The following is a 21,887-nucleotide window of genomic DNA, read 5'->3' as shown; positions in this document are numbered from 1 at the left end:
CAGCAGCACCCCAAGGCAATGGCTGTGCTGGTGGAGGGACGGGCTCCTCTGCGGCCCCGAAAGCACAAAGGGGGTTTTTGGTTTTGGTTCCTCTGCCTGAAGCTCCCGTGTTCCTCCGGAATGGGCCGTGCCAGCGTCTGCTCCCAGGGGATTTCCAGCCCAGCCGTAGGAGGGAAATGAGAAAAGATGGAATAATAATAATAATAATAAATTAAATTGTAGCCGTGAGGCGGTGCTCCCTGCAAGCAAAGGGTCACCGAGGTCTCAGAGTCAGCACTGCAGGGCTGTTTCCAGCAAATCCGGGTCAGAGGCTCAGGCACGTCCCTCCAGGACAAGCCCGAATCCCCCCAGCTGGGGCTGGCCGCGATTCAGGGACGAGAACTGCCCGCTGTCCCCGCGTCCCCGCAAGGACTGCCACCCGGGGCAGAAATCAGCGACGAGTTACGGCCATAATCATAACACTCCACACTCCCTCCAAGCTGGGGGGGTCTCTGGGGCACGGGCCGCACGGTTCGGGCGGTTTCGGGACGGCCCGGGCGGGATTTGGCCCCGCACGGACCGGGACGGGAAGGGACGGGACGGAGTGCGCGGGCCCTTTAAATCACGGACAGGTGCGGCAGCTCGGGGGCGGGACCCGCGGGGCCGAGTGACGGGGCGGCTGTCCAATAGAAAGGCAGAGTGAGGAGGGGCCAGCCAATGAGCGGGCGAGAAGGGGTCGGGGTTCGGTGGCGCTCGCAGCGGGGCGAAGCGGGGACCGGTCCGGTTCGGCTCCGCTCGGCTCCGCTCGGCCATGGCGAAGCGGGCGGCCGTCCCCGCCGGGCCCCTCGGGGACGATTTCTCCTTCGTGAGCCCGGTGGCCAAGTACGTGCTCTTCTTCTTCAACCTGCTCTTCTGGGTGAGTGCGGGGACACCGCGACACCCCGCTCCCGAAGGACGCCCGCACGCGGGGGCTGTCCCCATCCCTGCACCCCACTGGGACACCGCCATCCCCGGGAGCCCATCCCCGAGATCCCACCGGGACCCCCAGCCCTTGGGAATGTCTCCATCCCCGAACCCTTTTGGGATCCCCCATCCCCGAGATCCCACCGGGACCCCCAGCCCTTGGGAATGTCTCCATCCCTGATCCCTGTTGGGATCCCCCATCCCTGAGATCCCACCGGGACCCCCAGCCCTTGGGAATGTCTCCATCCCCGAACTCTGTTGGGATCCCCCATCCCTGAGATTCCACCAGGACCCCTGGCAATGTCTCCATCCCTGATCCCTTTTGGGATCCCCCATCCCCAGGGATCCCCCATCCCAAGGGACCCCCAGCCCTTAGGATTGTCTCCATCCCTGAATCCTTTTGGGATCCCCCATCCCCAGGGACCCCCAGCCCTCTCTCCAGCCCTGGACCTGTTTGGGACCCCGCATTCCCAGGATCCCCCAACCCACCTCCATCCCCAGGATCCCACCGGGAGCCCCTTGGCTTTGGAGCTGTCCCCACTGGAATCTGCTCTCCTCAGGGTCCCTGGAGCCCCCACCGTGACCCCCCACTCCTGAGGGGTGTCCCCATCCCACTGGGATCCCCCATCCCAGAACCTACAGAAGGGGTTTCCCCATTCCCCGAGGGTTTTTGGGGTCCTTTGGGTCCCCACCACTTCACCAGGAACCCACACAGGTGACAACCCCCAGAGAGGGGGACAGAGACCCCTCTTGTCCCCAGCCCATCCCAGGGACATCTCCTGTAGGGAAGCCACAGTTTTCCATGTTTGGGGGCCTTTTTGATGTTTCTTTTTTCCTAATGTTTTGGGGGATTTTAATGTTTTTGAAAAGTTTTATATTTTGAGTATTTTTTTATGTTTCAGGGATTTTTTCAAAACATTTTGGAGACTTTTGTACTGCTTGGGAGGTTTGGGGTTTTTTTTATATTTAGGGTTTTTTTTAATGCTTTGTGGGGGTTTTTTGCAGGGTTTTTTTGTGGGTTATTTCCGTGTTTGCAATTTTATATTTGAGGAAGTTTCTCACTTCCCATAAACCACATCCCTGTGTCCAGCCACCTATAGAGGAACAGCACTGGCTGGCTAGTGACCTCCAGGGAGGAGGGGACAGATGTGACCTCCAGGGAGGAGGGGACAGAGGTGACCACCCAGTAGGAGGGGACAGAGGTGACCTCCCAGTAGGAGGGGACACAGTGTGACAAGGGGAAACTGAAGCAGCGGCTGCAGCTCTGGTGCATCCCTGGCTTTGGGGGGGCTGCAGGTGGGGCCGTGGGGGTGGCATGGGGGTGGTGACACCTGCGGGGTCACCTGTGTCCCTCTGCAGATGATCTCCATGGTGATGGTGGCCGTGGGGGTGTACGCCCGGCTGCTGAAGCACGCAGGTGAGCTCGGGGGCTCCCCAGCCCTGCTGGTCCCGAGCCACCAGCACGCTGGGGGTGGCATGTGGGGTCCTGGGGGTGCTGGCGGTGCTGGTGACAGCTCGCCCGTGGTGACAGAGGCGGCCATGGCGTGCCTGGCAGTGGACCCTGCCATCCTCCTCGTCGTGGTGGGCGTCCTCACCTTCCTCATCACCTTCTGCGGCTGCGTCGGCTCCCTGCGGGAGAACATCTGCCTGCTGCAGATGGTGAGTCCTGCCAGGGCTGGGGACCCTGCTGGGGACCCTGGTGGCATCACGGTGCTCCCTTCACTGTCACCTTGCTCTTCCCCTCACCGTCACGTTCCTCTTCCCGCAGTTCTCCGTCTGCCTGACCATCATCTTCCTCCTGCAGCTGGCGGCCGGCGTGCTGGGCTTTGTGTTCTCTGATAAGGTGCTGATAGGGGAGGGCAATGGGGGTGCTGGGTGACCCCAGTCCTGTCCTGCTGGGTGACAGGCTCGCTGCTGTCCCCCCGTTTGTCCCCCAGGCCCGCGGGAAGGTCAGCGAGATCATCAACGGGGCCATCGTGCATTACCGGGATGACCTGGACCTGCAGAACCTCATCGATTTCGGGCAGAAGGAGGTGACCAGGGGCTCTGCAGGGTCGGGGTGTCCCCCCAGTGGGTGAGGGGTCCCCACTTCTGTGTCAGGCTTACATCTGTGGGGTAGCACAGGCTGGGGACGTTGGATGGCTCTTCCAAGATGTTCGTGGTGATGTCCTGCCCGGGCAGGGGGAGGCTGGGGAGGGCTGGGGGCACAAAGAGCCCTGAGCGTCCTGTCCCCCTGCCGTGGGCTGGGGTCCCCTCCCTGCTGAGCCCCGTGTCCTGCCCGCAGTTCAGCTGCTGCGGGGGTGTCTCCTACAAGGACTGGTCCCAGAACATGTACTTCAACTGCACGGCCACCAACCCCAGCCGCGAGCGCTGCTCCGTGCCCTTCTCCTGCTGCCTGCACGACGCCGACCAGGTCTGTCTGTCCTGGGCTGGCCTCAGGGGACCCTGCCCCGTGCCTGTCCTCCCTTCCCTGGGGCTGCGCTGGGCCTGCAGCCCTGCCCAAGGGGAGGGAACACAAACGGACCCCATCCCACACTCTGGGTTTGGGTTCCCTCATCCCACACTCAGGGTTTGGGTACCCCATCCCACCCTCTGGTTTGGGTACCCCCATCCCACCCTCTGGTTTGGGTACCCCATCCCACCCTCTGGGTTTGGGTACCCCATCCCACACTCAGGGTTTGGGTACCCCATCCCACCCTCTGGTTTGGGTACCCCTCTGGGTTTGGGTTCCCCCATCCCAACCCAACCGTTGGGTTTGGGGACTCCTGGGTGGAAATGTTGTGGTGAGGTGGGGAGAATTCTCCGACTCCAGAGCTGGAATTGGCTCTTTGGGGCCAGGTGGCTCTGGAGGGCTGGCATGGGGACACTGAGGGACACCCCACCAAGACAGGGGCCTGGTCACTCCACAGCTGCCCCCCAAGAGCAGGGAGCCCAGTGTGTTCTGTCCCCAGCCCCTCTGTGCTCTGTGCCCTCTCCCAGGCTGTCATCAACACCATGTGTGGCCACGGGATGCAGGCCAGGGGCTACCTGGAGGCCAGTGCCTTCATCCACACCAACGGCTGCATCGACAAGCTGGTCAACTGGACCCACAGCAACCTCTTCCTGCTGGGGGGCATCACCCTGGGGCTGGCCCTGCCCCAGGTACTGCGGGGGACATGGGGCCGCCCCAGAGCTCTGCTTTGTGGGGTTTTTGGGGGAGCTGCCTTAATTAATGGTGGCTGGTTGTGAGATGGGGGTGTTGGGATGGGATTTGGGGTGGGGGAGTGATGCAAATGTCAGGCACGGGGGCATGGGGTGACACTGCCTGCTGTCGCTCAGTACCTCCCTCTCCCCTTCCTTCTTCTCCCTCTCCCCCATCCCTCCTGCTCTTTCTCACCCTTTCTCTCGCTTTTCTCTCCTTCCTCTTCCTCTCCCACTTCCCTCTTCCCCTTCCCTCTCTCCCTTTCTCCTCCTGCTTCCTCTTTCCTTCCTTCTTCCTCTCTCATTTCCTTCCCTGTTCCTCTTCCTCTTTCTCTTCCCTTCTCCTCCGTCTTCCTTTCCCTTAATTCTTCCTCCTCCCTTCTCCTTCCCCTTTGCCTTCCCTTTATCTCACTTCCCCTTTCCCTCTCCTCCATCTCCCCCTTCCTCCTCTCCCCTCCCTCTCCTTACCTATCCCCCTTTCCTTCCCCATCCCTCTCCTTTTCCCACTCCCCTGCTCTCTTGTTTCCCTCCCCGTCCCTCTCCCCTGCAGCTGGTGGGCATCGTCCTGGCGCGGCTCCTCATCAACCAGATCCGCGACCAGATCAAGCTGCAGCTCTACAACCAGCAGCACCGGGCAGACCCCTGGTCCTGAGCCCGCAGCCTCCCCGCGGCACGGCGGCGCTCCCGGGCGCTCCGGGGCCGTTCCCGATGCCCGGATCCGCGGGGACAGCCCGAGGGGCCTCGCTGGAGGACAGGGAATGCGGATCCGCGCTGGCCGCGGAGGAGACTCCGTGCCTTTGGCAGCCGCTGCTGGGCTCGGCCTGGAGGGGCTGAGCTGAAGCAGCGCCGGAGAATCGCTGTCTGTCCGTCCGTCCTGCTGGTGCACAAAGGGATGTGCTTCCCCTCCCCGCGTGCGCTGGAGAAGGACGATTGTCTGTCTGTCTGTCTGTCTGTCCGTGCACCGAGCTGCCTTCGCCCAGGCCGGGCTGCCGGACCGGGGACATTCCCCCCATGGCCGCGTGTCCGTCTCGGCGTCCCCGGCCGCGGGGACAGCGGAGGGCACAGCCGGGCTGACCCGCGGCCAGCCCAGGGGGTGCCCATTCCTTGGCTTTCCCGGACAATAAAGACGCGAGGCCGGACGCTCCGAGCTGTGCCGGGCTGCGCAGGGGACACCGCGGTGGCTCCGGGGACACGCCGAGGCCGCCCCAGGCCGCACAGCCGCGGCCCTGCGCTCTTGTGAGACCCCAAAACGCGGGCAAAAAAGCGGCTGAGGGGCCCGGCCCCTCGGAGCTGTCGCAAACCCGTGGGTGGAGTTTTTTGGGGTTGGGTTTTTAGTGTGTTTTTTTTAATTTTAATTTTCCTTCAGCTCGGGCTGGGTGGTCCCTCCCGCGGAGGGAGCCGGGATGCGGCCCAGCGCCCGGCTCTTTGTGTGCGGCCGGGAGGCTTCTCTCTCATAAAAAAAACTCTTTTTTTGGCTTTTTTCCCCCTCAAAATCCGCCTCGTCCCCCCGCCGAAATGTGATTTCTTCCCCCAAAAGCGATTGCTTCTCTGAGCAACGGCACCTCCCCACAAAAAAAGTTATTTTTTCCCCCTCTGGAATTCGTTTTTCTTCCCAAAACTTCTCCTCCAAAGAGCTACTTCTCATTCCAAAAAAGCAAGTTTACTCTAAGAAGTAGCTGCTCTCCAAAAAAATGACTTTTCCCCCTCAAAACCCCCGTCTTTTCTACCCCAAAAGCAACTTTTCTTCCCCCAAAAGGGACTTGTCCCCAAAACCCAACTTTTCTTTACCCAAAAGTGTCTTTTGTCCCCCCAAACTGATTTTCCCCCTCAAAAAAAGGGAACTCACCCCCGAAAAAGGGACTTTCCTCCACAAAAGTCAAGTTTTCTTCCCTCAAAATTGTCTTTTCTCCCATAAAATTGATTTTTCCCCAAAGAGTACTCCCCCCCAAAAAAGTAACTTTTTTTTTCCCCCACAAAAAGTGTGTTTTGTCCCAGAAAAGTAACTTTTACTCCCCAAAAAGTAACTTTTCCCTCAAAAAAGTGACTTTTCTTCTCCCAAAGGTGGTTTCTTTCCCCCTAAAAGAAACTTTTTACCTCCAAAAAGTAACTTTTTACTCACAAAGGCTTTTTCATCAGAAGGACATTTTATTTCACAGGAAAAAAAAGGATTTTTTACTCACAAGAAGGAACTTTTCCCTCACAAAATTGATATTTTCCTCATATAAAGTGATGGTTTTGTCACAAAAGTGACTTTTTCCTTCGAAAATTGGACCTTTTTGTCATAAAAAATGAACTTTTCCCTCGCAAATAGTGACTTTTTCCTCACAAAAAGAGACTTTTTCTTCAAAAACAGGAACTTTTCCCTCACTATAGGTGACTTTTTCTTCACGAGTGAATTTTTTTCTCAAGAAAAGGGAACTTTTTCCTCCCAAAAAGGAACTTTTTCTTCGGAAAAAAAGAACTTTTCCCTCACAAAAAGTGACTTTTTTTCCTCACACAGGAGTTTTTCTGCACAAAAAGGAACTTTTCCCCTCAGAAAAAGGAATATTTTCCCCACAAAATGTAACTTTTTCTCACAAAAAGCTGCTTTTTCCTCACAAAGGCCTTTTGTGAGGGGGACTTTTTCCTTCCAAAAAAGACTTTACCCTCTCTTTTTTAGCGACTTTTTCCCTCACAAAAAACAACTTTTTCCTCATAAAAAGGAACTTTTCCTCACAAAAACGAACTTTTCCTGACCAAAAGTGACTCTTTCCTCACGAGAGGAACCTTTTCCTCACAAAAGGAGACTCTTTCCTACCAAAAAAAGCATTTCCCCTCACTTTTTAGCGACTTTTCCCTGACTTTTTGGCGGCTTTTCCTCATAAAAAGGAACTTTTCCTCACAAAAAAAAGACCTTTCCCTCAGAAAAGGAGAACTTTTCCTCACAAAAACAAACTTTTCCTCACAAAAAGGAAACCTTTCCTGACCACAGTGACTCTCCTCAGGAGAAGAACTTTTTCCTCACAGAAGGGGAGACTCTTTGCTCCCAAAAACAAGACTTTTCCCTCACTTTTCAGCGACTTTCCCCCTCACAAATCGCGTCTCTTACCCTCCGCAGCGCTTCCCCCGCGGTCCCTCCCTCAGCCCGCCCCGGCGGGGGGCGCGGGCCGGGCCGGGCCGCGGGCGGCGGCGGCGGAGGAGGAGGAGGAGCAGCAGCAGCAGCGGGGCCGCTCCGCTCGCTCCCGGCGAGCCCAACAAAGGCGGCGGGGCCATGGCGGGCCCCTCGCCCCGCTGCGAGCCGCCCTAAGCCCGCCGAGCACCGCCGCGATGTGGCCGGGGTGCATACAGTATAGAAAACTTTATAGCACATGGCTGGAGATGGGTACAGTATAGAAAACTTCACAGAGGGGGGCTGGGGTTTGGTACAGTATAGAAAAGTGCCTAGCAGGGGGCTGGGGGTGGGTGCAGTATAGAAAACTGTATAGCACATGGCTGGGAATGCTTCTTCATGGGGTACAGTATAGAAAAGTGCCTAGCAGGGGGCTGGAGATGGGTAGAGTAAAGAAAACTTTACAGAGGGGAGCTGGGGATGGGTACAGTATAGAAAACTGTATGGACGGTGAGTGAGGATAGGCAAAGTATAGAAAACTGTATAGCACTGGCCTGAGAATGAGTACAGTGTAGAAAACTGCATAGAGGGGGGCTGGGGATGGGTACAGTACAGAAAACTGATTGAGAAGTGACTGGAGATGGGTGCAGTACAGAAAACTGGTTAAAAAGGGACTGGAGATGGGTACAGTACAGAAAACTGATTGAGAAGTGACTGGAGATGGGTGCAGTACAGAAAACTGGTTAAAAAGGGACTAGAGATAGGTACAGTATAGAAAACTGATGAAAAAGGGACTGGAGATGGGTGTAGTATAGAAAACTGGTTAAAAAGGGACTAGAGATAGGTACAGTATAGAAAACTGATGAAAAAGGGACTGGAGATGGGTACAGTATAGAAAACTGGTTCAGAAGGGACTGGAAATGACTACAGTATAGAAAACTGGTTAAAAAGTGAGTGGAGATGGTTACAGTATAGAAAACTGATTGAAAAGGGACTGGAGATGGGTGCAGTACAGAAAAGTGATTGAAAAGAGACTGGAGATGGGTACAGTATAGAAAATGGATTAAAAGGAGACTGGAGATAGGAGCAGCATGGGGAGGAGCAGTATAGTGGGTGTCTGGGGATGGGCACAGTACAGAAAACTGTACAGCAGAGGAGTGGAGATTGTGTATTGTGGAGGGGAGCAGGAGATTGGGGTACAGGGAGGGCGTGGTGTAGGGGGGAAACAGGATAGAATGGCCTCAGACATGGGCACAGCAGGAGTCTGGGGATGGGTGCAGTATGGAAAATGGTTTATCAGGGGCTGGGGGTGGGCACAGTGTGGACAAGAGCAGTATGGGGGTACAGTATGGAGGGGCAGCCCTAGTGATGGGCACAGTGGCCACACAGAGGGGTCCCAGGGCTGTGTGGGTGCTGTGGGACAGCAGGAGGGTCCCACAGAGGGGTCCCAGCGTCATGTGGGTGCTGTGGGGACAGCAGGAGGTGGCCGTGCCAAGGCTGGTGACAGTGCTGTCCCCTCCCCGCAGGCCTGCGCAACGCCCCGCGCTGCTGGGACGTCATCCAGCCCCTGCTCTGCGCCGTCTACATGCCCAAGTGCGAGGATGGGCAGGTGGAGCTGCCCAGCCAGACCCTGTGCCAGGCCACCCGGGCACCCTGCACCATCGTGGAGCGCGAGCGCGGCTGGCCCGACTTCCTCAAGTGCACCACCGACCGCTTCCCCGAGGGCTGCCCGGTACGGCACGGGCACACGGGCCTGGGGAGGGAAAGTCACTCTCTGGAGGAGAGAAGGGCTGCTGTTGGTCAGCCTGGAGAGGAGAAGGATCCAGGGAGAGCTTCCAGCACATTCCAGGGCCTGCAGGGGCTCCAGGAGAGCTGCAGAGGGACTGGGGACAAGGGATGGACAGGACACAGGGAATGGCTCCCAGTGCCAGAGGGCAGCCATGGATGGGATCTTGGCCATGAGGAATTCCTGGCTGGGCTGGAATTGCCAGAGCAGCTGGGGCTGCCCCTGCATCCCTGGCAGTGCCCAAGGCCAGGCTGGACACTGGGGCTGGAGCAGCCTGGCACAGTGGCAGTGTCCCTGCCATGGCAGGGTGGCACTGCAGGGGCTCTGGGGTCCCTTCCCACCCAACCCATTCCTTGATTCCATGGTGATTCTCTGGAACCCAGCTGCCCTCCACAGGGGACTGATGTCCGTCTTGGCCACGGGGGTGTCTCCTCCTCCTCCTCCTCCTCCTCCTCCTCCTCCTCCTCCTCCTCACGGCCTGGTTTCCCCTCTGGCAGAACGAGGTGCAGAACATCAAGTTCAACAGCTCGGGGCAGTGCGAGGCGCCGCTGGTGAGGACGGACAACCCCAAGAGCTGGTACGAGGACGTGGAGGGCTGCGGCATCCAGTGCCAGAACCCGCTGTTCACCGAGAAGGAGCACCGCGAGATGCACGTCTACATCGCCGCCTTCAGCTCCGTCACCATCTTCTGCACCTTCTTCACCCTGGTGAGACTCGGGCTCCTTTTGGGGAGCTGTCCCCAGAAGGGGACGGGCACCGAGCTGTCGCTTTCTCCACCCCTCCAGGCCACGTTTGTTGCTGACTGGAGGAACTCCAACCGCTACCCCGCCGTCATCCTGTTCTACGTCAACGCCTGCTTCTTCGTGGGCAGCATTGGTTGGCTGGCACAGTTCATGGACGGCGCCCGCGACGAGATCGTGTGCCGGGCCGACGGCACCATGCGGCTGGGCGAGCCCACGTAGGTGTCACCTCCGTCCCCAGCCCGCCACCAGAGCTGTCCCCAACACCAAGGAGGGCTCTCGGGGTTCGCTGCCCTCCTGGGAGAGGGCGAGACCCCCGTGCTCCTGCGTGTCCCCTGACGGGGATGGGTGACGCTCTCGCCTCACCTCTCTGCAGCTCCAACGAGACGCTGTCCTGCGTCATCATCTTCGTCATCGTGTACTACTCGCTGATGTCGGGTGTCATCTGGTTTGTCATGCTCACCTACGCCTGGCACACGTCCTTCAAGGCCCTGGGCACCACCTACCAGCCGCTGCTGGGCAAGACCTCCTACTTCCACCTCATCACCTGGTCCATCCCCTTCGTGCTCACCGTGGCCATCCTGGCCGTGGCACAGGTAACAGGGCCACCGTCACGGGATGGTGTCTCAGGGTGACGCCGCAGCCAGCTGACCGTCCTGTCCCTGTCCCTGCTGCTGCCAGGTGGACGGTGACTCTGTCAGTGGCATCTGCTTCGTGGGCTACAAGAACTACCGCTACCGAGCCGGCTTCGTGCTGGCCCCCATCGGGCTCGTGCTCATCGTGGGGGGCTATTTCCTCATCCGGGGTAGGTGTGGCTCTGCTCTGGGAAGGGACGGGGTCACCGTGGGTGTCCCCACACCCTGACCCCCTCGTCCTCCCCGCAGGGGTCATGACGCTCTTCTCCATCAAGAGCAACCACCCCGGGCTGCTGAGCGAGAAGGCGGCCAGCAAGATCAACGAGACCATGCTGCGCCTGGGTGAGGGCTTCACCGGCACCGCTCCCCAGGGAATCCCGTGGGAACGGGGACATTTTGTCCCCTGAAGTCACACGGCCCCTTCCCAGGGGTGGCGGCAGCGGGGGACAAAGCTGTGGTGGTGGTGGCACGGCCCCAGTGCGGCATCTTTGTCTCGGTGTCACTGGAGTTTGGCTGGATGTCCCTCTTCTCTTCCAGGCATTTTTGGCTTCTTGGCCTTTGGCTTTGTCTTCATCACCTTTGGCTGCCACTTCTATGACTTCTTCAACCAGGCCGAGTGGGAGCGCAGCTTCCGGGAATACGTCCTGTGAGTGGGACAGGGACAGGGCTGACGGGGACGCGGTGGCACCGCAGTGCACAGCTCCATGTCCCACCAGCGGGGCCACCACACCTCCTCCCTGCCGGGCTGTGGGGGCCGTGGGCTGTCCCTGCTCCTTACGGCCACTGTCCCCCGTGTGTCCCCGCAGGTGTGAGGCCAACGTGACCATCGCCACGCAGACCAACAAGCCCATCCCGGACTGCGAGATCAAGAACCGGCCGAGCCTCCTGGTGGAGAAGATCAACCTCTTCGCCATGTTCGGCACCGGCGTCTCCATGAGCACCTGGGTCTGGACCAAGGCCACCCTGCTCATCTGGAAGCGCACCTGGTGCAGGTGGGACCCCGAGGGTGTCACCCCAGCTCCCTGGAGCCCTTCCTGCCCCATCCAGTGGGATGCTGGAGGACATTCCCAGATGTTTGTCCCTCAGCTCGATGGGTTGTAGGCTCACAGCAGCTCAGGAACGCCGTGGGTGTCCCCACACCCTGACCCCCTCGTCCTCCCCGCAGGGGTCATGACGCTCTTCTCCATCAAGAGCAACCACCCCGGGCTGCTGAGCGAGAAGGCGGCCAGCAAGATCAACGAGACCATGCTGCGCCTGGGTGAGGGCTTCACCGGCACCGCTCCCCAGGGAATCCCGTGGGAACGGGGACATTTTGTCCCCTGAAGTCACACGGCCCCTTCCCAGGGGTGGCGGCAGCGGGGGACAAAGCTGTGGTGGTGGTGGCACGGCCCCAGTGCGGCATCTCTGTCTCGGTGTCACTGGAGTTTGGCTGGATGTCCCTCTTCTCTTCCAGGCATTTTTGGCTTCTTGGCCTTTGGCTTTGTCTTCATCACCTTTGGCTGCCACTTCTATGACTTCTTCAACCAGGCCGAGTGGGAGCGCAGCTTCCGGGAATACGTCCTGTGAGTGGGACAGGGACAGGGCTGACGGGGACGCGGTGGCACCGCAGTGCACAGCTCCATGTCCCACCAGCGGGGCCACCACACCTCCTCCCTGCCGGGCTGTGGGGGCCGTGGGCTGTCCCTGCTCCTTACGGCCACTGTCCCCCGTGTGTCCCCGCAGGTGTGAGGCCAACGTGACCATCGCCACGCAGACCAACAAGCCCATCCCGGACTGCGAGATCAAGAACCGGCCGAGCCTCCTGGTGGAGAAGATCAACCTCTTTGCCATGTTCGGCACCGGCGTCTCCATGAGCACCTGGGTCTGGACCAAGGCCACCCTGCTCATCTGGAAGCGCACCTGGTGCAGGTGGGACCCCGAGGGTGTCACCCCAGTTCCCTGGAGCCCTTCCTGCCCCATCCAATGGAATGTTGGAAGGACATTCCCAGATGTTTGTCCCTCAGCTCGATGGGTTGTAGGCTCACAGCAGCTCAGGAACGGGGTGGCCTCTCCATGTGGCATTTGTGGGACACCTCCAACCCCAAGGCACCCATTCCCCAGCCTGCTGTCCCCATGTGCAGGAGGGGGAGCTGGGGAGGCTCCCTGTGGCCCAGCTGTGACAGCTGTGCCCCCTGTCCCCTCTGTGCCCTCCGTGTCCCCAGGCTGACGGGGCAGAGCGATGACCAGCCCAAGAGGATCAAGAAGAGCAAGATGATCGCCAAGGCCTTCTCCAAGCGCAAGGAGCTGCTGCGCGACCCGGGCCAGGAGCTGTCCTTCAGCATGCACACCGTGTCCCACGACGGCCCCGTGGGTATGTACCCAGGGCAGGGACATCCCCAACAGCCCCTTGGGGTCCCCGAAGTCCCCCCTTGACCAGATCCCCCTGTCCCCACAGCTGGTTTGGCGTTCAACATCAACGAGCCGTCGGCCGACGTGTCCTCGGCGTGGGCCCAGCACGTCACCAAGATGGTGGCCAGGAGAGGGGCCATCCTACCCCAGGACATCTCCGTGACACCCGTGGCGACACCTGGCAAGTCCTTGGGGACCTCGTGGGGAATTCCTGGGGGACGAGCCGGGCTGGGGGGTGCAGGGAGGGTGTACCGAGGTTGATGGAATATTTGGGATGGATCGCCGTGGGATCAGGTGGGTGGCGGGGGCTGTTGTGGGGTGGTGGAGGACACAGGCGGGACGTGGCCACTCACAGCCACCTCACGCCACGTCCCCCAGTGCCACCAGAGGAGAGGGCCAACCTGTGGGTGGTGGAGGCCGACGTGTCCCCGGAGCTGCAGAAGCGCAGCGGCCGCAAGAAGAAGCGGAGGAAGAAGAAGAAGGAGGTGACCCCAGACCCCGAGCGCTGCCCGGGGCGCCGCGCCGTCCCCAGCGCCGTCCCTCGCCTGCCCCGCCTGCCCCCCCAGCCCTGCCTGGTGGCCTTTGTCCCCGATGTCCTGCCAGCTGTCCAGCCCGATGCCACCTTCCCCGGGGGCCCGTGGGACGGGCGCAGGGCCAACGTCCTGCACGTGATCAGCAACCCCTTCTGCCCCGAGAGCGGCGCCGCCGACGCCGAGAGCCCCGGCCCCGGCGCCGGGCGCTGGCACCACAACGGGGGCCCCCTGTGGCCCCCCCAGCCCGGCCCCCTGCCCCGGCCCGGGGCAGCCAGGACTCAGGGCTGCCGGGCAGGCCTGGCCCCCATCCACTCTCGGACCAACCTGGTGGACGCGGAGCTGCTGGAGCCCGATTCGGACTTCTGATCCCTGCGGGATGTGGGGAGGGCGTGGGGACCCCAGAACCCGCCTGATCCCGCAGGGATCCGTCCCAAATGTTCATCCACCTGAGCACATCCCATTTCTCCCCTTGGAGGATTTGTCTCCGTGCACTTCCCAGCCCGGAGAGGTTTTGGGATTCCCTCCAGCATCACCGGGAGAAAGGAGCTGTCAGTGGGACAAGGCCCAGCTCCCACAGGGATTTAAGGACCAGGGGGACACTTGGGGACAGCCTAGATCAGGGTAGATTTGGGGCAGCTCTGCCCCACCCACGGCTAGAGGTACGTAGAGCTCACCCCCACTTGTGCCAATAGCAAATTTTTTTTAAATTTCTGATTTTTTAAATGTTTGTATCACGGTGCCTCTGCTTGGGGTGAGCCCAGTCAGGGGCAGCAGCAGCAGCATCCCTGGTGTGCACCCCTATTTTGGGTTCACCCCAATCCCTTCCGAGACCCCAAAGTGCCTTCCAGCTCCCCAGAGAGCTGAGCCAGCCCCAGATCAGGACTGGAGGGGTGGCAGCACCAGGGAGATGGGACAGGAAGCACCCGGGGCTGCCTGGGTGCTCCTGAGCAAAAAAACAACCCCAAAAACCTCGGGGTGCTCGAGGTGAATCAGGGTCAGCAACCCCCAGAGCAAAGCTTTTTTTATTATTTTTTTAGAAAAAAATAAAAATCAAGTCACAGCAAACCCAGCAAAGCCCCGAGGCAGGAGGGCTCCAGTCCCTGCTGGTGTTTGGGTTTTCCCTATTTTTATTAATCCTGGTAGGCTCCTGGCTTTTTTTTTTTTTTCTTTTTTTCTTTTTTTTTTTTTTTTGCTATCCCAGTGACCTCCACGGGTTCATTTTTGCTGTGTAAAGGAAAAAACTCTCCTGTATCAGTATTAAATTTACAGATTTTCAATCCCAGTGGCTGCTCTGGGCTCTTTTGGGGAGGGATCCATGCGGGAAAACATTTTGGGAGGGGAGTTGTCCTTTCTCCTAAAAACTCTCTTGCTTTAAAAACTGCTTTAAAGTGTTTTAAACCACTTTAAAGTGCCTTAAAAGTGTTTCACAGTGCTTTAAAGCACATTAAAAACTGCTTTAGAGTGCTTTGAACCCCCTGTTCCACCTGCAGGAGGGAGCTCTGAGGGGCTGGAAGTGCCCTCAGGGGGCTGTGGGGACACTTTTGGGGACAACTGGGCAGTTTTGGGGACAACCGGGGCCTTTGCCAGCAGGTGGCACCAGGGGCTAAAATATCCCCCAAACCCCCAAAATTTGGGGCTGCCCAAACGTTGGGGTGCTCCTGGGTGGGGTCCCACTGAGGCATCTGGTGTTTCCTACGGCGCTGGTGCCTTTTTTGGGGGGGAAAATGCTGCTTTTGGGAAAGATCATCTTTTTATTTTGCTTGAGAGCCAATCAGCTGCAGGCTTTGGTTATCCTGAAAAGCAGAGCCTGAAATTTAGCTGGGACTGGTCAGTGAAAATTGCATTTCTCCAGGGTTTGTTATTTTTTTTTTGGGCTGACCCTGCTACAGAGTCAAAGCTGGATTGTCTGGGATGAAACCAAATATTTCTCTTTATCTCCCTTTTCTTGGGCTTTTCCTTTGTATATATTTTATTTTGTGGCTTTCTCAGTTAAAAAATTCTAACAAAACTATTCCTAAAAGATTTGCCATTTTGGGAAAAAAAAAAAATCCCAAAATATTTTAATTTTGGTAGCAGCAGGATGTGCTGACAATGTCACATCCCTTGCCAAAAAACCCCACCTTGACTTGGTGCAGGGGGAGAAAACTTTGAAGGAAGAAAACACCCCCAGTTTGCCAAAATCCAGCAAATTCCCCTGAAATATCCTTAGGGAAAAGCTCCAGCATTCCCATGGGAGGTGCAGGAGAGCAAAGCACAGAGGATCCCACATCTCCCACCACCCCCAGAGGTTTCACTGGGGAAAAATGGGGAAATTTCAGGGAGTTTGGGTAATATTCCCTGTGGATTCACTTATTCCCTGTGGATTCACTGAACCACCGATCCCCAGGGAGAAATTGGAATTTTCCACCCATCTGGTGGAATTAAAAGGATGAAATCTCAGTTGGACCAGAAAATAGCCTGGAAAATGTAGGTTTTCACTCCTTTTCTACCTCACTTCTGTTGGTGGGAAAAACCAAACTCTGCTGCGGATCTACTGTCAAGGAGAGGAATTTTGCTTTTCCAAGGCTGTTTTCTCCCAAAATTCCAGGCAGAGCCACGCCAGGCTGGTGTCAGGCCTTGTTTTTTTTTTTTTTTTTTTTTTTTTTTTTTTTTTTTTTTTTTTTTTTTTGCTATCCCAGTGACCTCCACGGGTTCATTTTTGCTGTGTAAAGGAAAAAACTCTCCTGTATCAGTATTAAATTTACAGATTTTCAATCCCAGTGGCTGCTCTGGGCTCTTTTGGGGAGGGATCCATGCGGGAAAACATTTTGGGAGGGGAGTTGTCCTTTCTCCTAAAAACTCTCTTGCTTTAAAAACTGCTTTAAAGTGTTTTAAACCACTTTAAAGTGCCTTAAAAGTGTTTCACAGTGCTTTAAAGCACATTAAAAACTGCTTTAGAGTGCTTTGAACCCCCTGTTCCACCTGCAGGAGGGAGCTCTGAGGGGCTGGAAGTGCCCTCAGGGGGCTGTGGGGACACTTTTGGGGACAACTGGGCAGTTTTGGGGACAACCGGGGCCTTTGCCAGCAGGTGGCACCAGGGGCTAAAATATCCCCCAAACCCCCAAAATTTGGGGCTGCCCAAACGTTGGGGTGCTCCTGGGTGGGGTCCCACTGAGGCATCTGGTGTTTCCTACGGCGCTGGTGCCTTTTTTGGGGGGGAAAATGCTGCTTTTGGGAAAGATCATCTTTTTATTTTGCTTGAGAGCCAATCAGCTGCAGGCTTTGGTTATCCTGAAAAGCAGAGCCTGAAATTTAGCTGGAACTGGTCAGTGAAAATTGCATTTCTCCAGGGTTTGTTATTTTTTTTTGGGCTGACCCTGCTACAGAGTCAAAGCTGGATTGTCTGGGATGAAACCAAATATTTCTCTTTATCTCCCTTTTCTTGGGCTTTTCCTTTGTATATATTTTATTTTGTGGCTTTCTCAGTTAAAAAATTCTAACAAAACTGTTCCTAAAAGATTTGCCATTTTGGGGAAAAAAAAAAAAAAACAACAAAAGATTTTAATTTTGGAAGCAGCAGGAGATGTGCTGACAATGTCACATCCCCTCCCAAAAAACCCCACCTTGATTTGGTGCAGGGGGAGAAAACTTTGCTTCTGGAGCTCTGCCCAGCCTCTGCTCTAGGTCAGATTCTCAAGGCAGCAGCCCTGGGATTTATGGACATTCAACACCAGGAGTTTTGGGGATGCTGGCAGCAGCACAGGGCAGGAAAACACAATCCCTGCCAGTCTCCTGATTTTGGGAATATCCTTTAAAAGGTGAGGAAGATCCCACTCTCCTTTCTGAAACACTGGATCCAGGTGGGCTCAGGGTCAGGATTTTGCCCTGGTCAAGGATGTGCAAACCAACCTGGGATCTTTTTGTGGGATCTGTGGGATCTGAGATGATAAATTCCGGAGAGTTTCTGTATTTCCAGGTCAGCACAAGTTCCTGTCCTCAGCAGAGAACTCAGGGTCAGGATTTTGCATTTGTGAGGGGTTTGAAAAACAACCTGATGAGTTTTTTGTGGGATCTGAGGCACCAGGAAATTATAAATTCTGTAGGGTTTCTCTATTTCCAAGGCAGCACAAGCTCCTCTCCTCAGCAGAGAAGGATCAGGGTCGGGATTTTGGGCTTGGCCAAAACAACCTGGTGGGTTTTTCGTGGGATCTGTGGCACCAGGAAATGATAAATTTTAAAGGATTTCTCCATCTCTAGGGCAGCACAAGCTGCTCTTAGCAGAAGATCAGGGTCAGAATTTTGCCTTGGCCAAAACAACCTGGTGGAGTTTTTTTTTGTGGGATCTGTGGTATCAGGAAATTATAATTTCTGGAGGATTTCTCTATTTCCAGGACAGCACAAGCTCCTCTCCTCAGCAGAGGAGGATCAGGGTGGGGATTTTGGCCTTGGCCAAAACAACCTGCTGGGTTTTTTGTGGGATCTGTGGCCCTGGGAATTGACAAATTCTGGAAGGTTTCTGTACTTCTGGGTCAGCACAAGCTGCTCTCCTGAGCATAGGAGGATCAGGGTGGGGATTTTGCATCATGTCAGGAGTTTGCTAAACAGCCTGGTGGGTTTTTTGCTGCGATGTGAGATGATAAATCCCGGAGGATTTTCTCCTCTCTCCAGCAGAACCGACCTTTCCTGCTCTGGGTGGAAGGGAGGCATTTTCCTCCAGCTCCAAATCCCTCCCGCCGCGGCTCCCGAGGGTTCTCCAAGGTTCCAAAGGGCGGCTCTGAGCCCGGATCAGCCCCGAGCCGGAGTTTTGTGGTCCTGCAGAGAGGCAGGGATGGGCTGAGGGCTCAGATCCCGCTGCTGCTTCAGCAGGAATCAGCTTTAGCTCGGGAATTGTGCTCACCACCCTCCGGGCACTCCGGGATGCGCTGCTTCTCCTCCAGCTCCCATCCCCTCTGGAATTCCTGCCCCTCTCCCGTGAGTGTCTTCCCTGAAATCCTCCTTCAGCCTCGCAGGTTCTCCATCTCTCCCCTCCCTCCTGGTTTTTGGGAGGTCTCTGTGGATTCCTTCCCTCTCAGGTTCTCCATCTCTCCCCTCCCTCCTGGTTTTTGGGAGGTCCTCTGTGGATTCCTTCCCTCTCAGGTTCTCCATCTCTCCCCTCCCTCCTGGTTTTTGGGAGGTCTCTGTGGATTCCTTCCCTCTCAGGTTCTCCATCTCTCCCCTCCCTCCTGATTTTTGGAGAACCGACCTTTCCTGCTCTGGGTGGAAGGGAGGCATTTTCCTCCAGCTCCAAATCCCTCCCGCCGCGGCTCCCGAGGGTTCTCCAAGGTTCCAAAGGGCGGCTCTGAGCCCGGATCAGCCCCGAGCCGGAGTTTTGTGGTCCTGCAGAGAGGCAGGGATGGGCTGAGGGCTCAGATCCCGCTGCTGCTTCAGCAGGAATCAGCTTTAGCTCGGGAATTGTGCTCACCACCCTCCGGGCACTCCGGGATGCGCTGCTTCTCCTCCAGCTCCCATCCCCTCTGGAATTCCGGCCCCTCTCCTGTGAGTCTGTCTTCCCTGAAATCCTCCTTCAGCCTCTCAGGTTCTCCGTCTCTCCCCTCCCTCCTGGTTTTTGGGAGGTCTCTGTGGATTCCTTCCCTCTCAGGTTCTCCATCTCTCCCCTCCCTCCTGGTTTTTGGGAGGTCTCTGTGGATTCCTTCCCTCTCAGGTTCTCCATCTCTCCCCTCCCTCCTGGTTTTTGGGAGGTCTCTGTGGATTCCTTCCCTCGCAGGTTCTCCATCTCTCCCCTCCCTCCTGGTTTTTGGGGAGGTCTCTGTGGATTCCTTCCCTCTCTCCTCTCCTCCAGCTCATCCCAAACACTGAGCTCGCCCGGGATTTGAGAATTGGACGCTCGAGGATCAGAATTGACGCTTGAGAATTGAGAATTAATTAAGCTCTCACCCACCAAGTTCTTCTCTCAGGGCTGGTCTCAATAAATGACAATAATAAAAGGATGGGTTTGCGCTCCAGAAAGGCACATTCCCAAAAAACCAGATTTAGAAAAGGTGGTAAAACTGAAATAATGAAATGCAAATCATAAATGTGGTGGTTCATTACTGAGCTGTGCCTGTAGGCTGAGCTCAGTGGTGGCAGGCCTGGCAGCACAGCAATCCCAGGATTTTGGATGGCACGTTCCCCGTGCCAGGATGTTGTGGCTCCTCATTCCCATGGGTTTTCCTGGCGTTGGTTGGGATTGATGGCCTGGGAGGGTTTCCCAACCCCTTTGGCTCTGAAATTCCATCATTTTGACCCAATTTTCCCACTGGGATGGCCTTGGTGGGACATCCATCCTTGCTGGTGACACTTGGGGGAACACGGATCTGCGATGACCTTGCAGTGGTTGGATTTCATTATTTGGGAAAGCTTTTCCAACCCCTTTGGCTCCGAAATTCCTTAATTTTGGTCCAGGCCTGGGGAGAGCTGCCTGGCCAGGCCATGGCACCGCGGGGACAGCAAGGCCTGTGACAGATTGAGTCCAGAGAAGGGACAAAGGAGCTGGGGAGGGAATGGAGCCCCAGGAGGGCTGAGGGAGCTGGGAAGGGGCTGAGCCTGGAGCAAAGGAGGCTCAGGGGGGCCCTTGTGGCTCTGCACAAGTCCCTGCCAGGAGGGGACAGCCGGGGGGTCGGGCTGTGCTCCAGGGAACAGGGACAGGAGCAGAGGGAACGGCCTCAGCCTGGGCCAGGGGAGCTCAGGGTGGAATCAGCAGGAATTTCCCCATGGAAAGGGGCTCAGGCCTTGGCAGGGGCTGCCCAGGGAGCTTTGCAGTGCCCATCCCTGGAGGTGTCCAAGAATTCCTGGATGTGGCACTCAGAGCTCCGGGCTGGGTACATAAGGTGGGGATCGGGCACAGCTTGGTCTCGATGGTCTTGAAGGTCTTTTACAACCTCAGTGCTTCTGCGATTCTGTGCGCAGCAGCTGAAATAGTGAAAATTCACCAAAACGCGAAAAAAAAACAACCAAATGCCTTCACGGGGCCGGGTGGCCCCGCGCGGACTACAACTCCCACCAACCCCCGCGCGGCCCCGCGAGGAGGCGGGGCGCGGTATCGCTCTGCAGGGAATGCCGGGAGCTGTAGTCGCGGCGGGGCGGAGCACGGGCGGGAGGACTGCATGTCCCGGCATGCAGTGCGGCGGCGAGGGCGGCGGGGCGGGGCGAGGCGGGGCCGGCGGCCCTGAGGGAGCCGGAGCGGACGCGGAGCGGAGCCGGAGCAGTCGGCGGCGATGTCGGTGCAGGTGGCGGTGGCCGCGCCCGCCGTGGAGCTGAAGGAGCTCGGCGGCCCCATGGACAAGGCGGCGGGGCCGCCGTGCGAGCCTGTGGGCGCTCACGCAGCGGGGCACGGCGTGGCGGCGCCCGCCTGCCCCGTGCCGGGCGCCGAGCGTGAGGCGGCCCCGGCCCCCTCCGCCGAGCGGCCTCCGGGGGGCGGCTGCCCCGGGCTCTCCTCGTCCGCCGGGCTGTCCTCGGCCGCCGCCAAGGTGCCGCAGGCTTCGGCCATGAAGAGGAGCGACCCTCACCACCCCCAGCACCGGCACCGCGACGGCAGCGACAGCAGCGGCGCCGCGGCCGAGGCGCTGGTGAGCCCCGACGGCACCGTCACCGAGGCGCCGCGCACCGTCAAGAAGGTAACGGGGGCGACAGCGGCGGGGGGCCCTCCTGGCGGGGCTGTGCGGGGCATCCCCGCGGGCACAGCCCCGCAGCCGGCCCGGGGCTCGGGGACGCGGCGCTGCCTCGGCCGGGCAGGGGCCGGCCCGGTGCGGGGTCCCGGGGCGCGGGGGGTGTTGGTGACCCCGAGGGGCTGCCGTGGCCGCGGGGCCGCTCCAGGGCTGTGGCTGCATTTTGGGGACGTGTTCTGCCGTGCCTGGGGGGGTCTGTCTGCGCCTTGTCCCCCCCACCCCGTGTCTATGCAGTGGGGACATGTGGGGTGACACTGGTGCCTTTACACCCCGTTCCCAGACCCCCAGGTGACACTGGGTGCCTTTACACCTCACTCCTGCACCCCCAGGTGACACTGGCTGTGTTTACCCTCCATTTCTGGGCGGGAGGACTGCATGTCCCGGCATGCAGTGCGGCGGCGAGGGCGGCGGGGCGGGGCGAGGCGGGGCCGGCGGCCCTGAGGGAGCCGGAGCGGACGCGGAGCGGAGCCGGAGCAGTCGGCGGCGATGTCGGTGCAGGTGGCGGTGGCCGCGCCCGCCGTGGAGCTGAAGGAGCTCGGCGGCCCCATGGACAAGGCGGCGGGGCCGCCGTGCGAGCCTGTGGGCGCTCACGCAGCGGGGCACGGCGTGGCGGCGCCCGCCTGCCCCGTGCCGGGCGCCGAGCGTGAGGCGGCCCCGGCCCCCTCCGCCGAGCGGCCTCCGGGGGGCGGCTGCCCCGGGCTCTCCTCGTCCGCCGGGCTGTCCTCGGCCGCCGCCAAGGTGCCGCAGGCTTCGGCCATGAAGAGGAGCGACCCTCACCACCCCCAGCACCGGCACCGCGACGGCAGCGACAGCAGCGGCGCCGCGGCCGAGGCGCTGGTGAGCCCCGACGGCACCGTCACCGAGGCGCCGCGCACCGTCAAGAAGGTAACGGGGGCGACAGCGGCGGGGGGCC

The 21,887-nt window shown here is 58.4% G+C and overlaps 3 protein-coding genes across 6 annotated transcripts in view; all 3 read left to right on the top strand.

Moving 5' to 3' along the window:
- The first annotated feature begins 726 nt into the window (after positions 1-726).
- TSPAN33 (tetraspanin 33) lies at positions 727-5,853 on the top strand. Of its 4 annotated transcripts, none has more exons than XM_041470205.1 (8): positions 727-895; positions 2,302-2,359; positions 2,474-2,601; positions 2,711-2,785; positions 2,880-2,975; positions 3,232-3,355; positions 3,922-4,083; positions 4,673-5,853. In XM_041470205.1, the coding sequence occupies exons 1-8, from the start codon at positions 791-793 to the stop codon at positions 4,954-4,956; spliced, it is 1,032 nt and encodes a 343-aa protein (XP_041326139.1). In that variant the 5' UTR covers positions 727-790; the 3' UTR covers positions 4,957-5,853. The 4 variants fall into 4 exon arrangements, with proteins under 4 accessions (XP_041326139.1, XP_041326142.1, XP_041326143.1 ...); XM_041470208.1 differs by having other exon boundaries at positions 3,227-3,355; positions 4,673-4,918; XM_041470206.1 differs by lacking the exon at positions 2,302-2,359 and having other exon boundaries at positions 775-895.
- A 2,888-nt stretch (positions 5,854-8,741) lies between these two features.
- On the top strand, positions 8,742-14,568 carry SMO (smoothened, frizzled class receptor). Its single transcript, XM_041470200.1, has 11 exons — positions 8,742-8,942; positions 9,494-9,703; positions 9,782-9,954; positions 10,113-10,332; positions 10,418-10,541; positions 10,621-10,713; positions 10,909-11,017; positions 11,178-11,363; positions 12,573-12,721; positions 12,806-12,940; positions 13,138-14,568. Exons 1-11 carry the CDS (start codon positions 8,796-8,798, stop codon positions 13,656-13,658), a joined length of 2,067 nt encoding a protein of 688 aa, XP_041326134.1. The 5' UTR covers positions 8,742-8,795; the 3' UTR covers positions 13,659-14,568.
- A 5,880-nt stretch (positions 14,569-20,448) lies between these two features.
- Positions 20,449-21,887, top strand: part of AHCYL2 (adenosylhomocysteinase like 2) — a 62,015-nt gene continuing 60,576 nt past the window's right edge. The window contains exons 1-2 of the mRNA XM_041470202.1: positions 20,449-21,207; positions 21,421-21,859. Coding sequence (XP_041326136.1) covers positions 20,525-21,207; positions 21,421-21,859 — 1,122 coding nt within the window. The 5' untranslated portion in view covers positions 20,449-20,524. The remainder of the gene's footprint in view (positions 21,208-21,420; positions 21,860-21,887) is intronic.

This window comes from Pyrgilauda ruficollis, unplaced genomic scaffold, assembly GCF_017590135.1.
Source record: "Pyrgilauda ruficollis isolate IOZ18807 unplaced genomic scaffold, ASM1759013v1 scaffold241, whole genome shotgun sequence".
NCBI classification, from domain to species: Eukaryota; Metazoa; Chordata; class Aves; order Passeriformes; family Passeridae; genus Pyrgilauda; species Pyrgilauda ruficollis.
This window is presented reverse-complemented; position numbering and strand designations above follow the sequence as displayed.